General features: G+C 33.1%; 1 protein-coding gene across 3 annotated transcripts; it reads left to right on the top strand.

Annotated features, from left to right (window-relative positions):
• The first annotated feature begins 5,126 nt into the window (after positions 1-5,126).
• On the top strand, positions 5,127-11,601 carry LOC120091751 (glyoxylate/succinic semialdehyde reductase 2, chloroplastic-like). Of its 3 annotated transcripts, none has more exons than XM_039049879.1 (12): positions 5,127-5,562; positions 6,779-6,848; positions 8,039-8,104; positions 8,961-9,036; positions 9,116-9,171; positions 9,902-9,986; positions 10,117-10,177; positions 10,420-10,472; positions 10,556-10,626; positions 10,720-10,792; positions 10,984-11,088; positions 11,189-11,347. In XM_039049879.1, the coding sequence occupies exons 1-12, from the start codon at positions 5,370-5,372 to the stop codon at positions 11,345-11,347; spliced, it is 1,068 nt and encodes a 355-aa protein (XP_038905807.1). In that variant the 5' UTR covers positions 5,127-5,369. The 3 variants fall into 3 exon arrangements, with proteins under 3 accessions (XP_038905807.1, XP_038905815.1, XP_038905799.1); XM_039049871.1 differs by having other exon boundaries at positions 5,370-5,562; positions 6,776-6,848; positions 11,189-11,601; XM_039049887.1 differs by lacking the exons at positions 8,961-9,036; positions 9,116-9,171 and having other exon boundaries at positions 5,135-5,562; positions 6,776-6,848; positions 11,189-11,601.
• Positions 11,602-18,549: the final 6,948 nt, after the last annotated feature.

Below are 18,549 nucleotides of genomic sequence, written 5' to 3'. Positions count from 1 at the left end.
TGGACCTATAGATTGGAAGCTCCAATGATATGAGATTAATTAATTAAATCTTTAATAAAATTAATCAATATTCATTAACTACCGATCACTCCATTAAAGACTGATAGCTGCACTTTTCACATTGTAGACATATTTCTGTGTCCATGATATAACCAATCAATAGTGAGTCGACCCTTCACAAATTGCTCATAACTACAGTTGGGTCAAAATACCATACCCACGTAGTTACATCTAACTCCTTAAGTACCACTAATTCCTCTAATGATCAAACAGTTTATAGTCCAACTATAAACTAACACCTTTCCGACCAGTGAGAGGTTGAGACCTCATTGTTCAAGACCCAGAATTAGCTGTTAAGGGAGCAATTTATCTACTTTTCCTATGATCGGGATGGAGTGAATTTCATCTTGTGTAGTTGTGTTCCCAAATCCTTACTCGGATAAAACCCCAAAATAGTAGGGATATTGAGTCAGTGAAATAGGTCACTCTTTCCCATACAAATCAAAGACTTATTCTTATTGACAAGAATTCACAACTCACTCAGGATTAAGGTCAAGTTACCTATGATCATCCTAGTGAAAAGTTAGTTTCTTCAAGCAACGATGTTATACTAAGAAACCAATCATTTCATGGTCGAGTCTTATATAAACTCTTTATATAGGATACTCCCCCCACATGTCTCCACATGAATAATATGGATCATATTATTTGTAACACTTATAATTCATATAATAATTACAAAGTGGGTCGTATCCGTAGTGTCACCAAGATAAGGCACCCAACCTTAATCATATACTGCAGACCTTTTAGGTCATTACTTAAACACAATCCATTTGTTTGTCTACCCCATACTTTTTAAGTTTCATAAAACGACCTTGGATCTTAGTTTATTGTATTGAGTCAATGTTATCTAAAAGTAAAATAAAATACTTCTTATTTTATTAAATAAACAATTTGTGTTTACAAAATTACAAACTTCAAGATGAACGAGATTTAGGACACTAAATCCAACATGATACTACTTCTACCTCCAAATTTCTTCTTTTGTTATCTACTTTTCACCAATGGTTTAAAAAACCAAGTCAAAATTTGAGAACTAAAAAAAGTAGCTTTCAAAAAATTGTTTTTGTTTTTGGAATTTGGCTAAGAATTCAACCGTCGTCCTTAAAAAAGATGCAAATCATTGTAAGAAATATGAGTGAAATGGATTTAATTTTAAAAAACAAAAACTATAAACCAAATGGTTATCAAATGGGGCCTAAACTCTTCAAATTCTATTGTTAATGTACAACCCATTGTCTTCTTCAATAATAACGTCTCATCAATGTCATCTTCATTGGGAGGCTCTTTCAACTTTTCCGTATTAACTCTTTTGTTATGAAAAGGTGGGATTCTTTTGTGACTAATATCACTGTCTTGGTTTTCTTAGTTGTACTCACGTCTGGAAAAAAAAAAGGAAAAAAAAACTTAGCAAATAAGTATGTACCCGAAGGTGTAGGGGCAGAATAGGAGAGAAAGTTTCTCCCTGTTGCCCCTTTTATATATAATAAGTATAAGTATAGATGGATGTAGATATAGATATAGATAAAGATATAGAAAACATAAGTTCATTTATTCTCTAAAAACTTGCTCTAACATTTGCGCTGAAAGCTAACTTAAGAGTGTTTGTGACAAAAACAGGTAACTGACATGATAGCTGAATTGAGATATGATATTTGGAGTTCATATATTTGTGAAATTCACATGTCTATGGTTTGAGTACAAAGTTATTTGGTCTGAGTTCATATGTTTGTATTTGGGGTGCAGAGTTTAGTTCATATGTTTGGGATATTGGATGCAGTTTTTTTAACTCTAAAGCCCCCGTTTCATAACCATTTTGTTTTTTGTTCTTTGTTTTTGTATTTGAAAATTAAACCTATGAACATTACTTCTATCTCCAAATGTCTTCCTTTATTATCTACTTTTCATCAACGGTTTAAAAAACCAAGCCAAAATTTGAGAATTAAAAAAAGTAACTTTCTAAAAGTTAGTTTTATATTTGGAATTTGGCAAAAAAATTCAACTATTATACTTAAAAAGATGCAAATCATTGTAAGAAATGTGGATGTAATAGGCTTAATATTAAAAAACAAAAACTAAATGGTTACCAAACGGAGACTAAATAATCTGCTTTTATGATTACTATTTTTGTTTTGAAATTTTTATATTCAATAATTCTACCCATTTTTGTGTGGAATAAAATATGGATTTAAATTTTTGTTCTTTTAATTCTTAAAGTTTTTTTTTTTTTTTTTTTTTTGGTAATGAACAACAATTAACCCACTACTTTTCTTGTAGGCATATAGTTAAATAAAATGGGAAACGAATGAGAAATAAAAACTTTTGATTCCTAATTTTTCTATGTGAATTTCATCAACATCTTCTTCTTTTTCTTCTTCTTGTTGTATTGTATTTTTATTTTGTCATGGTTTTTTTTAATTGAATCACCCCATTATCTTAGCAGCTAATGGAATGTCACCACATTTCTTCAACAATTTCACTTTCAATTTCTTCGAATTTGGTGGATCATCAGAGAACAAATCTTCATTTTTCATTGTTTCTTGCCAAAAAATATTAAAGGAAAAAAAAAATCTCCATTTTATGTTTTTTCTCCTATTATGTGTTACATACTATTCAACTATATACATACTTTTCCAAATATTATTGACACTCATTTTATATATTTTACAAATTTCTACGTATAAATATTACATTTAATATAGACAAAATACTAGTAATTATATATTGCACTTAATATACAACATACTTTAATAGTCATCGTTCTTATAATAGTTGAAAGTGGTTTGTCAAAGTTGATTATCAAAAATGATTTTTGCTAGAGTTTGTAGTTGGAGGCGGTTGTCGAAGATCGAAGTTGGTTGCATGAAGGTGGTATTGAAATTGATTGCTGGAGTTTTCGTCGAAGGTGGTCGTCAAAGCTCGGAGTTGATCGTCAGAGTTGCTCGCTCGAAGGTAGTCATTGAAGGTGATTTTCATCGAAATTTGTAGTCATAGGTGGTTGTCGGAGATTATGAAGATAGTTGTCGGAGTTGGTCATCGAAGTTTATTGTTGGAGGTGGTTTTCGGAACCCAAATTTTGTCATCGAAGTTGGTCACACGAAGGTGGTCATCAGAATTGGGTCACTAGAGTTATCATTGAAGGTAGCTGTTGGAGGCAAGAATTGGTCCTTAGAGTTGGTCACCGGAGTTGTCATCTTAAGTGGCTTGTCGGAGCTGGAGTTAGTTCCCGGAGTGTGGCGCAATAGTCATTGATAATGGCCGATAGGTGGAGCCATTGAAAATATTGGAAGAATTGAGAGTTGGGATGAGTTGGTAAAATACACCAACTCAACTTCACCAATATTTAAAGTCATAGGATAAATATTCAATTGATATATTATATCAACTCAACTCAACTCAGATTGATGAGTCAAACACCTTTAAGATGTTTTTTTTTTTTATAAAAAAAAAGGATTTTAACATAAAAAAAACCATCTTTAGATCCTATATTTCAAAAATATTTTTAAATTTAAAATTTTTCAAGAAAGACTTTAATATTATTTTTGGATAAATTTACCATTTTTTATTATTTATATTTTCGATTTTTATATATATTTTCCTATTTTCAAAACTTTCTTAAAGATGGAGAGATAAATTGCATTTATTATGGAGAGAGAGAAGATTCATTTAATATGATTTTTTTTTCATATTTTCAAATAGAGAGATAAAATACATTTATTTGTTGAGAACTTTTTCTTTATTTAATTTAATTGGAGAGAAAAAATATATTTAATGATTTTTTTTCTATTTTCATTGGTTTCACGTTTTTTTTCTACAGATTCATGGTTATTTAAAATATACCTCAGAATATTTTGTTAGGAATTTGAAAATATTCTAACCAATATATGAAATGTACCACGGTATAGATTCAATGTTTGACATAAATCACCATATAATGTATTTATTATAGAGAGAAAATGTATTTATTATTATTTTTTTCCTTTTTCGATTGTAGAGATAAAATACATTTGATATATATTTTTTTCATTTTCATTTGGGGAGAGAAAATGACATTTAATATGATTTTATTTTCCATTTCATTTTTCATGTTGATTTTTGTTATTATGTGAAATATTTCATTGTTTATTCACTTGTACATGTAATATATTTCGTTGTTTATTTGTACCTATTGATTTATTGGGTTTTTTTTACGGATTAATAGTTATTTTAACCAATATATGAAATATACTATAATTTATAAATTAGAGATTGACTCAATGCTTGACATAAATTATAGTATAAACCAATGGATGAAATATACTACAATATATAAATTTCATAAATTTCATTTACATCACAGTATATATCATAATACAATAAATCTAAATAAAAAAAAACACTCGTTTATATCAAATAAACAAATAAGTATATATCAGATTTCATACAAAAGCTAAAAAAAAATACATATATATATCACAGTATATATAAAAAATAGGAAAAAATAAAGTTCATCTTCATATGGGGGTTTATAATACATAACTCTCGATCTTCATCTCTTCTTTAGCCATGACTGCCACGGATCTCTCTCCCCATCGTTGTAGTCGGATTTGCTCGTTTTTTCATGCCGTCAATCGAATATGCTCAGCCCGTCATCCATCGATTCGTCTGCGCCATCGATTTGTCTCAAGTCGTTCGTGTCACCTTGTGTCGAGCCATTAATTCGCCCACGTCATCATCTACCGCCTATAACTCACGACACCAGAAGGAGAAAAGAGAGGGAGGGGGAAGGAGAAAAGATAAGGAAAGAAAAAAATGGGCATGAATTATGGGGAGAAAATATATGAAACATATGCATGGGTGAGAGATAACATATGCATGGGTGAGAGATGATGCAATGGAGAGAGAATATATACGAAAGAGAGAAGTATACCTGGAGGAGAGAGAAATAAATAAATAAATAAATATATTAAAAATAGGGAGGTTAATAGATTTTTTTTAAAAAAAAATGTGAAATGTTCAAAATATTAATGTATATGCCTATTCTTGAGGTCTCCTACATAGAAATCCAAAAATGAAAAATCCATACAAAGCACAGATTGATCTTTGCCAAGCCCAACGGACTGTGTCATGGACGGATAGCGGCTTCATGCTCTTAGCTCTTGCTCGACCATTATTTTAACTCTTATCTTTATCCTCGAATACGCTCCAAAAATTTCACAGATACGCTCCAAAAATTTCACAGATACGCTCCAAAAAATTCACCTAAAAGAGCGTGCTTCTTCTCAGCCATCGAATTCGCACTATAGCTTTTAGTTCCCTGTGGCCATGAGATGACATTCTTGGTCAGAGCCCCCTACAGTCAGCATCTATCATCAACTGCCATGGCCATGTCCTCGAGCTTTTGCCCTCACCTTCCACTTCAATTTGGAACCAGACCCATTTTCTACTTCCCCACCAAACCCTCCTTCTCTCTCTCTTTTAAGGCTTTCTCTGCTCAAGCATCCAATGCTTCTTCTGGTAAAGGTAATAATTTGCTCAATCTTTTTTTTTACTTCCCTTGATTAATACTTTTACCCCCTTTGTAGCTTTAAGCACGTTGGTTTCGTTTTGGTTCTGCATTTGAATATTAGTAGAATTCTCAGGTTTTCTTATGAATCGACCTGTCCGGTTTCAATTACCAAAGAATGTTGATGTAATTTTCTTGGAAGAGGCTAGGGATAGGAGATTATTAGGGAAAAAGAAAAAGAAAAGAGGTAGCTATGGAAGGCAGAAGAAATGTACTGAAATTCAATTTGAGATATGATATTACAAAATTTAACTTTTGACGTCTATCTTTGAAGAAATATTTAAATTTTCATTGTTTCTATACAGTTAAAAGAATACATTTGGTTCTAGTACTTCATCATGATAACAATTTAGAGTTTGAAAAGAATTAGTCCATGGACTTGTAAATTTACAATAATTTACTCCTAACCATTTACTCCCCTACTTTCTAAATTTGTAATGATCTATCTCAAGCATGTAAAATATTGTTAAGATTTAATGGAGATTGTTTACATGCAATTCATACATTAATTAAGGACTAAATGTGTTTATAAACTGCATAATAAAAATTGAACTTCATTTTGATGAGATTTGTCAAGTTATGGGCTAAATTGTTACAAATTTGAAATTACGGGAATACATTTTTATAAACTTAAAAGTATAGTGAATAAATTGTTGTATATTGATGTTTTAGGACTTAATTGTTATTTGAACTCATTATTTTAGCAATGAGTGCATTTTCTTTTGCCTATTAGATAATCCTTGTATTACTTCTTAGTTGTTAAGTCGAGTGTAACTTCAAAATCAAATAAGTTCCAGAAAAAGCTATTACTCGAAGTGACATTTGTTTTACTGGACACGAGCCTTGTGTTTCTTTATGGAATCTCACATGTAACTTCAGAATTGAATAAGTGTTTAAAAAATTGCTATGAAAATTCTTGATTTAGTATGGTTTGATAATTTAATATATATTTTTAAATTTATAACCTCCACGAAACACATATCTAAGAAAGTAGTTACAGTTGAGTGCATAGATAAGATCTAGACCATCCTGTTAGCCTAATGTACTAGTGTATGGCTTTCATACGAACTTTAGTAATACCTCATATATTTTCTGAGTGAACTATTTGCTATTATCTTAACACAAGCTTCTTCTTCTTCTTCTTCATTTATTTTATTTATTTATCAACAGAAGAGCTGCGTGTTGGCTTCCTGGGTCTTGGAATCATGGGTGCACCAATGGCACAAAATCTTATAAAATCTGGGTACTGTGGTGTTCCTTGATTAATGTTTCATTAATAGTTGTCATCTGTAGCAGTTTGAATTTGTATGATGCAACATTAATACTGATTTTCTTAATGAAACTTGGCTTAAAATTGTGGCCGTGTATGTTCTGATAAACATTGAAAAATTTTACTGCTGACTTTTGAGCTTTAATTAACTTCAACCTCATGTTCCTTTTCTTTTGGGTTTTTTCCTAACTTTCCAATAGGAAGATGTTGGACGTCGTTTCTCTTCTTTCTTTGCTTGAAAATTACTCCTTTAGGCTTGGGAGAAGGGATGTGAAGGTTTGGAGACCCAATCCTTTGGAAGGGTTCTCTTGTATGCCTTTTTTTTCAGAGTCTTGTGGACCATTCTCCCTTAGGTGTCTCGGTCTTTTCGGTCCTTTGGAGGATTAAGGTTCCTAGAAAGGTGAGGTTTTTCACTTGGCAGGTGTTACATGGCTGTATGATTACGATGGATCGTCTTTCCAAGAAGCCTTCCTCGCTTGTTGGACCATTCTATTGCATCCTTTATCGGAAGATAGAGGAAAATCTAGATCATATTCTTTGGCATTGCGAGTTTGCTAGCTCTGTTTGGGAGCGTTTTGTCCAGGAGTTTGGCGTTTTGTTCGCTCGTCAGCGAGATTTTGTTGCTATGATCAAGGAGTTCCTCCTCAATCCGCCTAGGGGGGAGAAGGGTTGCTTTTTGTGGCTTGCGAGGGTGTGTACTATTGTTTGGGTTTTGTGGGGGGAGCGAAATAGTAGGACTTTTAGGGGTGTGGATAAAGACCCTAGTGAGGTTTGGTCGATGGTTCGCTTTCATGTTTCTTTGTGAGCTTCGGTTTTGAAGACCTTTTGTAATTACCCTATAGGTGTCATTTTGCATAGTTGGACTCCTTTTTTGTAAAAGGTTGCTTTTATGGGCAGGGTGTTTTTGTTTGCCCTTGTATTCTTTCATTTTTTTTTCTCAATGAAAGTTGTTATTCTTATCAAAATGAAAAAAAAAAAAAAAAAAAAAAAAAAAAAAAAAAAAAAAAAAAAAAAAAAAAAAAAAAAAAAAGCTTCTACCTCATTGTAATTTGAAGGAACTGGCAGGGTATTTTTCATATGTTTTCCTTTAGCTGTTTCTGTTGCTACTACGTACTAATTTACACCCTGTTCATCATACTTCTTATCAAACTGGTTTATGGCAGCTGTGACGTGACTGTTTGGAATAGGACCAAGAGCAAATGTGATCCTCTCATCAACTTGGGCGCAAAGTAAGATTCTGGCTCCTTAGTGTGAAATTAATGATATCTTGTCCTGTTGTCGATCTTTTTCTTGGTGGAATTTATGTGTGAAGGAGAGCCATTTGAAATACACTTCAAAATTAGTCTTTTTTTCCCCTTGTACACCTCAATGACAGAGGACCGGATATTTCCTCAAGCTGCAGGGTGTTCAGCTTTTCCCCCTCCACTCCCCAACTATGGGAGGTGATAAAGGTCAACTGGAATTATCCTAAGAACCAGAAGGTCAAGAATTTTGTCTGGGCTCTCCTCTTTGGTGGTCTGTATACTGGATAAAATTTAACCAGAAAATCTGAACTTATGCCTCTCTACTTGCTGGTGTGTGATGTGTTAAAGAGTTGGCGGAACAGCGAATCATTCCTTCATTTGGTGCCCTTTCATTATGGCTCTTTGACATAATTTTTTCTAACTTTTAACTTGACAAGGCCATTGCACGTAGGAAGTAGAGACTAATTGTGCTCTTTGCATGTCACTTCCACAAAAAGAAAGCAATCTTTTTTGCAGCTCAACGGTATTAGGGCCATCTTGCAGAAAGTTTGGCTAGATGAATAAGAGGCTTTTCAGATCAAGAAAAAAGGAGGCAGTATGGAATATTTAGGAGAACTGTGTTTTTGCTTGATGTTCAGTTGTCCTTGGAGCGTCTTATGCAAGTCTATGATCATGGACTTCCTTTTACTTGTGCCTTTTGTAGAAGAGTAGAAGACTTCTGAACTCCTTTGATTTTCGTAGGATTTTGGTTTTCCATTCTTCCAATGAAAATGTAGTTTTGTTTCCTATAAAAATGATCTGGAAATTTCCCATTAATATTCAAATAAATCGGGTTATACAGATACCAGTCTTCTCCTCAGGAAGTAGCAGCATCTTGTGATGTCACATTTGCAATGCTTGCTGATCCTAACAGTGCAGTGAGTATAGTGCATTTTTTGTATCTAGATTGGGTTGTTTTCTCAGTTATAACCAGCTTGAATTTGAGGTTTTTTTCAGCTGGATGTTGCTTGCGGGGAAAATGGAGCTGCAAGTGGAATGGCTCCAGGAAAAGGGTATTGCTTTTTCTCGTTTGCAGTCTGACCTTTAGCATACTTTATACTTCCAACAATTCTGGACCACGAGGTTGTGTACACATAAGAGTATTCTTCATTGATCCTCAAAACTCTTTTTCCAGATGAAAAACCAAACTTTGTTCAAGACAAATGAAAAGCATTAATGGGTCATACAAAAAAGCAGAAAACCCCACAGCAAAAAGGGCCTTGCAATGAAAACAAACTAGAGATTGATAAAAAAAAAAAAAGAAAAGAAAAGAGAAGAGAAGAAGCTCAAGTTGTCGAGAATTAAGAGTCAAAGGTTAGTTACAAAAATCCTTAGGATCGATACTCGGGGATAGACTTCTAGTCATAGACTACACTGCCCCAGTTCCCTCAATAGTTCTCAGCTTCTCCAAAAGTTCACTCATGCGAAATGTTCTGTTGAATAGCCAACAAGCCTGCACACTAAGGGTCCCTCCCTTATCCCAGTAAGGCAGGTGATCCTTCATCATGAATAACATGATCTATTATGACTTGCACACATGCCAAAAATCTTCAAAAGACTACCAAGTTGAGTTCACAAAACAAGCAATAGAAGTAATGATCAAAATCCAGTTTCCACTTCCAAACATTATTTACTGTTCTGAATAAAGTTTCCTTCCTTGTGTAGTTGTCATGTGTGCATGCATATACTATCATTATTTAGTTTAAGTTTCATTCACATAATCTCATTTGTCGTCTCTGGCAGATATGTGGATGTTTCAACAGTTGACGATACCACTTCCAAGTTGATCAGTGCACGTATAAAAGATGCTGGAGCTTTGTTTTTGGAGGTTGGGCAATTCAATATCGATTGTAAAATAGCAATTATAATGTATATAAAGACTGTTACAGTAGGGATATTTGCGGACATGATTAGAGTATCAAGTGAAATTTAACCCAGCTCTTGGAATTTCCCTCTAGGCTCCTGTTTCGGGTTCCAAAAAGCCAGCAGAAGATGGACAGCTGATATTTCTTACTGCAGGTCAGAAATTGGTCATATTCTTTGCCTTATTCAATAGTTTTACCTAGTCACTTGAACTATAAACCGAGATGATAGAGTTGTTCAGGTTGAGTTGTTTAAATAATAGGATCAGTCTCTTAAATTTCTGGTGATGTTTTCCTTTTGGTTTCTGTATCATAAGGTATTTCTTTATCCCTCAGAGCTAGTGTTTATTATCCTATTATAGGAGGATTACGATTTTGATGTAGTAGCTGCATATTCAGGTGACAAATCTCTCTATGAAACTGTTGCTCCGTTTCTGGACATCATGGGGAAGGTATAATTGACTACCTTTTTCACCATTTATGGATGTCTCAAGCATGATGATACAAACTTAACCATTTGTATCTATACTGTTAGTCGAGATTTTATCTTGGCGACGTTGGAAATGGAGCTGCCATGAAATTAGTAGTCAACATGATCATGGGAAGGTTTGGCCCAAATTTTACAATCAATCTTGTACTAAACTTCTAACTAATATCTTGATTCTTGACAATTGCTCTCCTTATTTTACAAAATTGTAGCATGATGGCAGCTTTTTCTGAAGGACTGCTTCTCAGTGAGAAAGTAGGACTCGACCCAAACGATGTCGTGGAGGTATATTACCAATAACATTCATAAAAATCCCATTCCATGTCCAAAATTATTCAAATTCTCCGAACTTCACTAGAATGATTTTATTCTTGTGAAACACTCACCGTGAATTTTGGCCTTATCACGTGCGACAAAGATAACTTCATTGGTCGAGTGACGGGTTGGGAATAATCCCTATAAATTTTGAAATACAGGTAATTTCTCAGGGGGCCATTAGTGCACCAATGTACAAACTCAAAGGACCAGCAATGATCAAATCCCATTACCCCACTGCCTTCCCCTTGAAACATCAGCAGAAGGTTAGTAGTAACCTTGTTCTTGTTTAAGTAATGTCTTGAAACCTCGTTATACATATTTTTTTTTTCTTTTCTCTAAAGAGAGGGAGGGCTTCTGTGGCAGGATCTAAGACTTGCTCTGGGTTTGGCAGAATCTGTCTCTCAATCCACTCCTATTGCTGCTGCTGCCAATGAACTGTACAAGGTAGCCAAATCTCATGGACTTAGCGATCAAGACTTTTCAGCTGTCATTGAAGCTTTAAAAGCAAAGTTGCAGCATTGATTACAATACCTATTAGTTCAACCTCTTTTCTTTTCTTTTCTTTTTTTTTTCAGTTGAATTTGTAACTTTTTTTTTCTTTTTGGATAGTGATTTGGGAAATTTGGTTTTTGGCTCACAACATTTTATTTGTTCATTCTCAGAGCACCATTATATATGAAGAAAATATATTCCCATTCACTTGAGTGGAAAGGAAACAAAATGTAATGACAATGACAATGAAAAGAAAAATGACTATAGTGGCTTGTTGGTCCTGACTCGTTTGCCCGACTCTTTGAACCGTGTCATAGCAAATTAGCCAATATGTTTCGAATATTATCACATTAATTGAAATATTTTAATGTTGAAAATTGAATAAAACTAAAATTTAAAGTTCACATTATTGAGGTTTGAAAAGTAAATTTAGATTTTCCTTTTTATTATCTTAGGATAAAGGTAATAAATGTAAAAGTGAGTTTTTTTTTATAAATGTAAAAGTGACTTTTTCTTTGAAAAAAAAAAATCCAAAAATATAATTTTTTGGAAAAATTCTTCAAATCATTTTTTAATTCTTTTTTTTTTAAAGTAATTTCAAAAAATATTTTCCAATTACGCTTTAAAATAAAAAGAGTATTTATTAAATTATGATCTTATTTCCTAGAGAAATGTCTAATGAGCTTTGAACTTTTAATTATGTTTGGTTTTTGAATTTTTAAAGAAGTGTATAATAATTTCTTGATACAATTACAATTACAAATTAGTGATAATAATGATATATTATGTTGATGGCAAAATCTGGCAAAGAGTCAAAATAATTTTTTTTTTTTGAGGAAGATTAACTTACCTTTCGTGGTGTCATGATATTCTTTTATAGAGGAATGAACCCTAAAGCATGTGTTTGAGCCTGGGATTAGGCGGGAGGTTTAAGTAACCTGAATTTAAGAAAACTGTGTTTGGAGTGCAGGTTTTGGAAGTCCGAGTTTAAGAAGTTTGTGTTTAGAATGCAGTAGTCTAGGAATGAAGTGCAGATTTATAAATATTTAGTTTGAGAAATATTTTATTGTATTTAATTACTGGTTAGATTTTAGATTAGTTTAAATTTTTCATCTTAATTATTTCAATAAAGTTAAGTTTAAAATAAACTAAAAAATTTAGAAAAATATTTTTTAAAAAAAACTTTGAAATAGAGAGATTTTGACTAAATTTGTAATTTTATTTAATTTATTGTTTTAATAATTTGATATTTTTATCTTACTAGATTTTGAAATAAAATTTCACAGACTTTTGTAACTTGAACTAATTTGAAAATGTTCAATTTTTTTTTTTTACCATATTACGCTAACTTAAAATTGAAATAAACTAGTATTTTAATATTAGATTCAATGAATGAAACTATATTTTTTTTTATCTTATCAAATTACATTTGAGGAATAAAAAATCATAAATTTTGAGTTTTAGTTTTTATTTGGTCGTTAAGTTGTTTTAAGCATTTTTAATCTTTACGTTTAGAAAATGATTCTAAGTCTTCGAGCTAGTTAAATTGACAAACAAAAAAATTGAAATGTTATTAAAAATTCATACTATACAATTGCAGTCTATTGACATGTTTGGAATGACTTAAAAAAAAATATCTTTCAAAAATTCATTTTTAATTAAACACTTTTGATAAAAACTCATTAAAATAAAAAAAAAAAACATACATGTATTGTAATTCTTTCTTAAAAGTGTTTTTATATACAAATTTGTCTAGTTTGTTATAGACTAAAAGTATTTTTTATTAATGTTTTTCAAGGTTGGTTGGTGGGGGTCGTCAAAGGTGGCCGTCGGAGGGTGGCCAATGGAGTTGGTGGCCACAATTTTGCCAGTGTGGGGGAAGGGAGGTTGCCAGAGGTTGGTTTATGGTGGTTGGAGTTGGCTAGTGGTTACTGGAGGTTAGCCGACGACGATTACCAAGGTGGCACCCAAAGTTGGCTGGTGGCGATCGCCAAGGTGGTAGCTGGAGTTCGGCCGATGATAGTCGTAGGAGGTGGCAACTGGAGGCTGGTGGCCGTTGTCAAAGGTAGTGGATGGAGTTGGTCGACGGCGGTCGCCGAAGTTGGTCGACGTCGTTCGATAGAGGTGGCTGTCGGAACTGGCCGATAGCGATCGTCAAAGGGAGGTGACCAGAGTTAGCCACGATGGTCACCGAAAGTGGTGTTTAGAGGTTGGTCGATGTATTTCTTATATTAAATTTTGTTTTAAAAAAAGGAGGGGTAACCCATGTGTTTGAAGTAAACAATATTCAAACCATGGAAAAAAGAGGTAGGAAGCCAAGATTTCCTAAATCCATACCCTAAACAAGGGTTAGGTTTAGGATGCCTAATCCATCCAATCCCAACCCTTGAAACAAATACCCCTAAAATTTCTCTTGACCCATTCTAATCATACTCAAAGCGGTTGGTTCGGGCTCCATTATGTGAAATAAATTTGTGGCCTCGGGAACTGGGTATTTCCATTGCGGAGGAATTGACCTCCAAGGCCGAGGTGGACATATTGGGCCTCTCAACCCAATTTTCTCTCTTTCTTGTGTGCTTTTCTCTTGACCAATTTCCTGCACTCTTTGGATCTTCATGTGATTGGTGTATTCCAAGTTTATCCCTAGCATTCTATACGTTTTAGATCTGTAACTCTCGATCTAAAATGATCCATAATATATTAGATATAAAATTAAATTAAATTTATTATTCGATAAGCATGTGAATTTAAAAAACAAAGAACCTATTTGACACAAAATTAAAACGTTAAGAATATGTTAGAAATAAAATTTAAAGTTTAAAAATATATTAAACACTTTTAAAAGTTCATAAAACAAATAAATACAAATTTAAAAGATTAGGGAGTGTTATATACCTTCTAAAGTCCAAAGACCAAATAAACAAAAACTAAAAATATAGGATCTAAACTCTCAATTTAAGCCAAAGTATTTCAAAGTTTAAGGGAGGTTTCACATTCTCTTGTTTCATTAAATCATTTATTGACCAAAAAACTTAAATTGGTGGGTGAAGGTAAATTTAATATTATATCATATGCTTAATTTCAATTCATGTAGCCTAATTTTTTGCTTGCTATAATAGTAGTATTTAAGAACAAAGTACATCTTAAGTCACCAATTGATTCAAAAGTTTAAGCTCCCGAGTGAAGGTAAATTTAACATCATATGATCTAACTATTCGTACGATGTTTCTGGAGAAACTTGTTTCGTGGTGTTGATTTGTGTTGAAACGTGATTGGATCTCTAGTACTTGATCCTTTGATTCTTTCTCAATTGAATGCATACACTTGATTTGAGGAAGCGGAGCGTGCGATGTTCTTGGAGTTGAAGTCTCAGAAGAATGCTTATATCTCCAAAGGACTTCAGTTTTCAAGTATGGTTAGTTTGAAGAGTTAACGAGTCTTCTGATTATTGGTAGAATTCTCTCCAGGCCATCTAGAGTGTAAAATTTCTGACTACATCAAATGAAGAGAATGAAGAGTTCTCTGGGAGGACTCATGGGCTTCGGCTTTGTTGGTCCATAAACTTGGTCCTTGGGTCCAATTAATTTCATTTGGGCCAATGTTGACATTTAGGCACAATTAAACTTATTTTTGGGTTCAATTGGACTTTAACCCAAATAAAATTGAACCAAATTAATTTCTTTCAATCTAGCAGTCGTGATAAAAACGCATCATAGCGATTAGCCAATTTATGTCTCCAATCTCAATTTGGGACACATGCCAACTTTTAATTAGTATCAAACTAGAGATTTGTAATTTCATCATTAATTTGGTAAATGACGTGACAATTTGTGATTTGTCCAAATTTTTTCTCCATTTTTTTCGAGATTTATGCAATGTATGAGTGACTGAATCTCGAAAAAGATAAAGTTGAATTCAAAATACAAGTAATATATTCTTGATTTTTGCTCTATTTGACATGTCAATTTAATCAAACTATGAATGTGGTACATAGACTTGACTTGAATTTTGTGTGTTTGACACCTAATTTTTTTTATGCCAACTTATCAAAACGTGAATTTAAGTTTAGTTTTGATTTGATTTTCTTGGCATAAACTTTGGTTTGAATTTGAGAAAAATTTATGCTCCACTTAATTCAAAATTTAATTTGGAGTAAAATTTGGACTTCTATCCAAAGTGTTTGGCTTGAACTTGGAATGAAGATGGAGATGAAATTTGAATTTCACTCAATTTTATGGGACAAAATTTTGGATTATGTTCCCTATTTAAATTTGAGATAAATTGAAGGTATTATCCCCAATTTAATTTGACTTGAGTATAAAAATTTAAACTTGAATGATTTGAATTTGAGATAAAATTTGGAATATGACCGAATTTGATATGAATTTGAGGTTTTATCCACGATATAATTTGATTTGAGGACAAAAATGGAAGATTTGAAGACAAAATTGGATGATTTGAATTGGTATAAAATCTAAAATATCGTCAAATTTTAATTTGGAATGAATTTAGGATTTTATCTACAATCTAGTTTGGCTTGAGATAAAAAAATCCATAAATTGAATTTGAGATAATATGCCCAAATCCAATTTGAAGGAAAAGATTTAACTCTAACTAAAATTTAAACAAGATTTCTCTGTAATCTAATTCAAATCCAAATTGATTTAAGATATTTCTTTCAATCCAAGATCACAAATTTGTCTATAAATTGGCCAATTATGCTTAATTTTTTTTTTTTTTTTTTTTTTTTGCAACGAGCTAGATGACTCTGGATTTGCATTGAATCCTCCTTTCCTCATCCTTTAAATCGTGTTATATTTTGTCAATTGCAGCTACTGAAGCTTCAAGACTCGTGCTTGCTTGGTTTAGGGAATTTGTACTCACTGAATTGCCAAGGTAAGTCAACTTAATCCTTCTTTTTTTTTTGGGGCAAATTCTCAGCACCATCCCTGTTCTTCTCCACTCTCTTCTCAATTTAGTTTGCTTCCTCTCCTTCATCCACTTTTCTTTTATTTTCTATTTCCTTCTTTTGGTTTCTTTTTCCTCTTTTTCTTTTCTTGTCCACTTTTGGATTTTTTCTTTATGCTCATCTTTTTTTTTTCCCTTTTTCCTTCCTTTACTGCCATGATCAAGATACCTGCATTAATCTAAGCGTCGTTGTTGAGTATGGCCGAAATCGATTTCTTCTTTTCCTTCTTTTAGCTTTTTTTATTTCTTTTGTCTTTCCTTTACACGTTTTTTTCTTCTTTTCTTTTTTATTTGAGATTTTGTTTATTATTTCTTTTACTAACTTGCCCCATTTTTTAATGCCTTCATTTGAAGGAGTAACATTTTTTTATCTTATCGACTTCTGCATATCTTTGTAATAGGTAGATTTTTTTTCATAAATGTCTTGACCACCACAGAAAGGTCTAAACAACTCTATTATGTCCTTCCTTATCCTTATTATCATGGTTTGGTTCACATAGAGATGACCCAGAAAGGTCTAAACAACCTTATTATGTTGATTGGTTTGGTTCACATAGGATGACTCTAAAAAGGTCCAAACATTATCTCACCCCTTGATCCTTATCATCATGGTTTGGTTCACATAGGGATGACCCTAGAAAGGTCTAAACATCCCTATTATGTCATCATTGTTACCATGGTTTGGATGACCCATGAAGGTCTAAACAATCCTATTATGTCACTCCTTGATCCTTGCTACCATGGTTTGGTTCACATAGGGATGACTCATAAAGGTCTAAATAATCCTATTATGTCAATCCTTGATCCTTGGTACTGTGGTTTGGTTCATATAAGGATGACCTAGAAAGATCTAAATAACCATATTATGTCACTCCTTGATCCTTGTTACTATGGTTTGGTTCACTAGGGATGACCCTAGAAAGTCTAGACAACCCTATTATGTCATTCCTTAATCCTTGTTACCATGGTTTGGTTCACATAGGGATGAGCCCAAAAAGGTCTAAACAACTCTATTATGCCACTCTTTGATCCTTATCATCACGACTTGGTTCATGTACATAGGGATGACCCTAGGTCTAAATAACCTTATTATGCCACTTCTTGATCCTTGTTATCATGGTTCACATAGAAATGACCTCAGAAAGGTCTAAACAACCTTATTATGTCACTCTTTGATCCTCATCATCATGGTTTAAGGATGGTAGAAGCGAAGAAATCACCAAAGCTTAAAATGAGGCGACAATGAAGTTACCAACAAATCTTGAAAACAAGAACCAAGCTTGAAAGTAAGGTGGTGACCAAAGTCATTGACCCCAAGCTTTGAAGAAGAGACAACGACAAAAATATCGACACCAAGCTCTAAAGGTGAAGTGAATACGTCGTTGAGCTTTGAAGATAAAGCAGAGACGTCATTGATTTTGAAATGAGAGATGAAGTGAGCCACGCCAGAATGGCCTCTGAACTTGAAGATGGAGGAGCATCGAATTGACGAAGCCCCTAAACTTAAAGATGGAGGAGTATCGACGAAGCCCCTAAGCTTGAAGATGGAGGAGTATCGACGAAGCCCCTAAGCTTGAAGATGGAGGAGTATCGACGAAGCCCCTAAGCTTGAAGATGGAGGAGCATCGACGAAGCCCCTAAACTTGAAGATGGAGGAGCATCAACGAAGCCCCTAAACTTGAAGAGGAGGAAAACGACTTTCGATCTTGAACTTTGAAGATGAAATGTTGCCTCAGGTGAATGAAGCTCCAATGTTGAAGATGAAGTGTCAAAATTTAGTATGGTGATGCCTTGAACTTGAAGCAAGCAACACCCAACACTTAAAAAACTTCTTATGTAAGAGAGCAAAGAGAAGATTGAACAAATATTTCAGCAAAGACCTTTTTGGCATGCATCCAAATTGTATAGTCTTCTACAAAGTAACGTGTGCCTTCAATTTACTATATCACCTTCCTAGTAGGGATGAACATCTTCAATTTATTGCTTTGCCCCCAATAGAGATGAAAGTCTTCAATTTAGAGTTCATTCTTCAATGAGAATGAACAATGTCAATTTTGTAATGTCACAATTAAGGGGTTGTGGCACCTTTATTTATTATTATTATTATTATTATTGGATAATATGTTATGGATTGAACTTAAATTTTTTTAAGTTGCCTATGTACCCTTAAAGAAAGAGATCAAATCATAATGTAGTTCAATTGAGTTTTTTTTTTTTTTTTCTTACTGGATTGAACTTGAATTTTCTTCAATCTGCCTACATAC

Source organism: Benincasa hispida, chromosome 1 (assembly GCF_009727055.1).
Source record: "Benincasa hispida cultivar B227 chromosome 1, ASM972705v1, whole genome shotgun sequence".
NCBI lineage: Eukaryota > Viridiplantae > Streptophyta > Magnoliopsida > Cucurbitales > Cucurbitaceae > Benincasa > Benincasa hispida.
The sequence above is the reverse complement of the archived record's forward strand: the minus strand, read 5'-3'. Positions and strand labels throughout refer to the sequence as shown.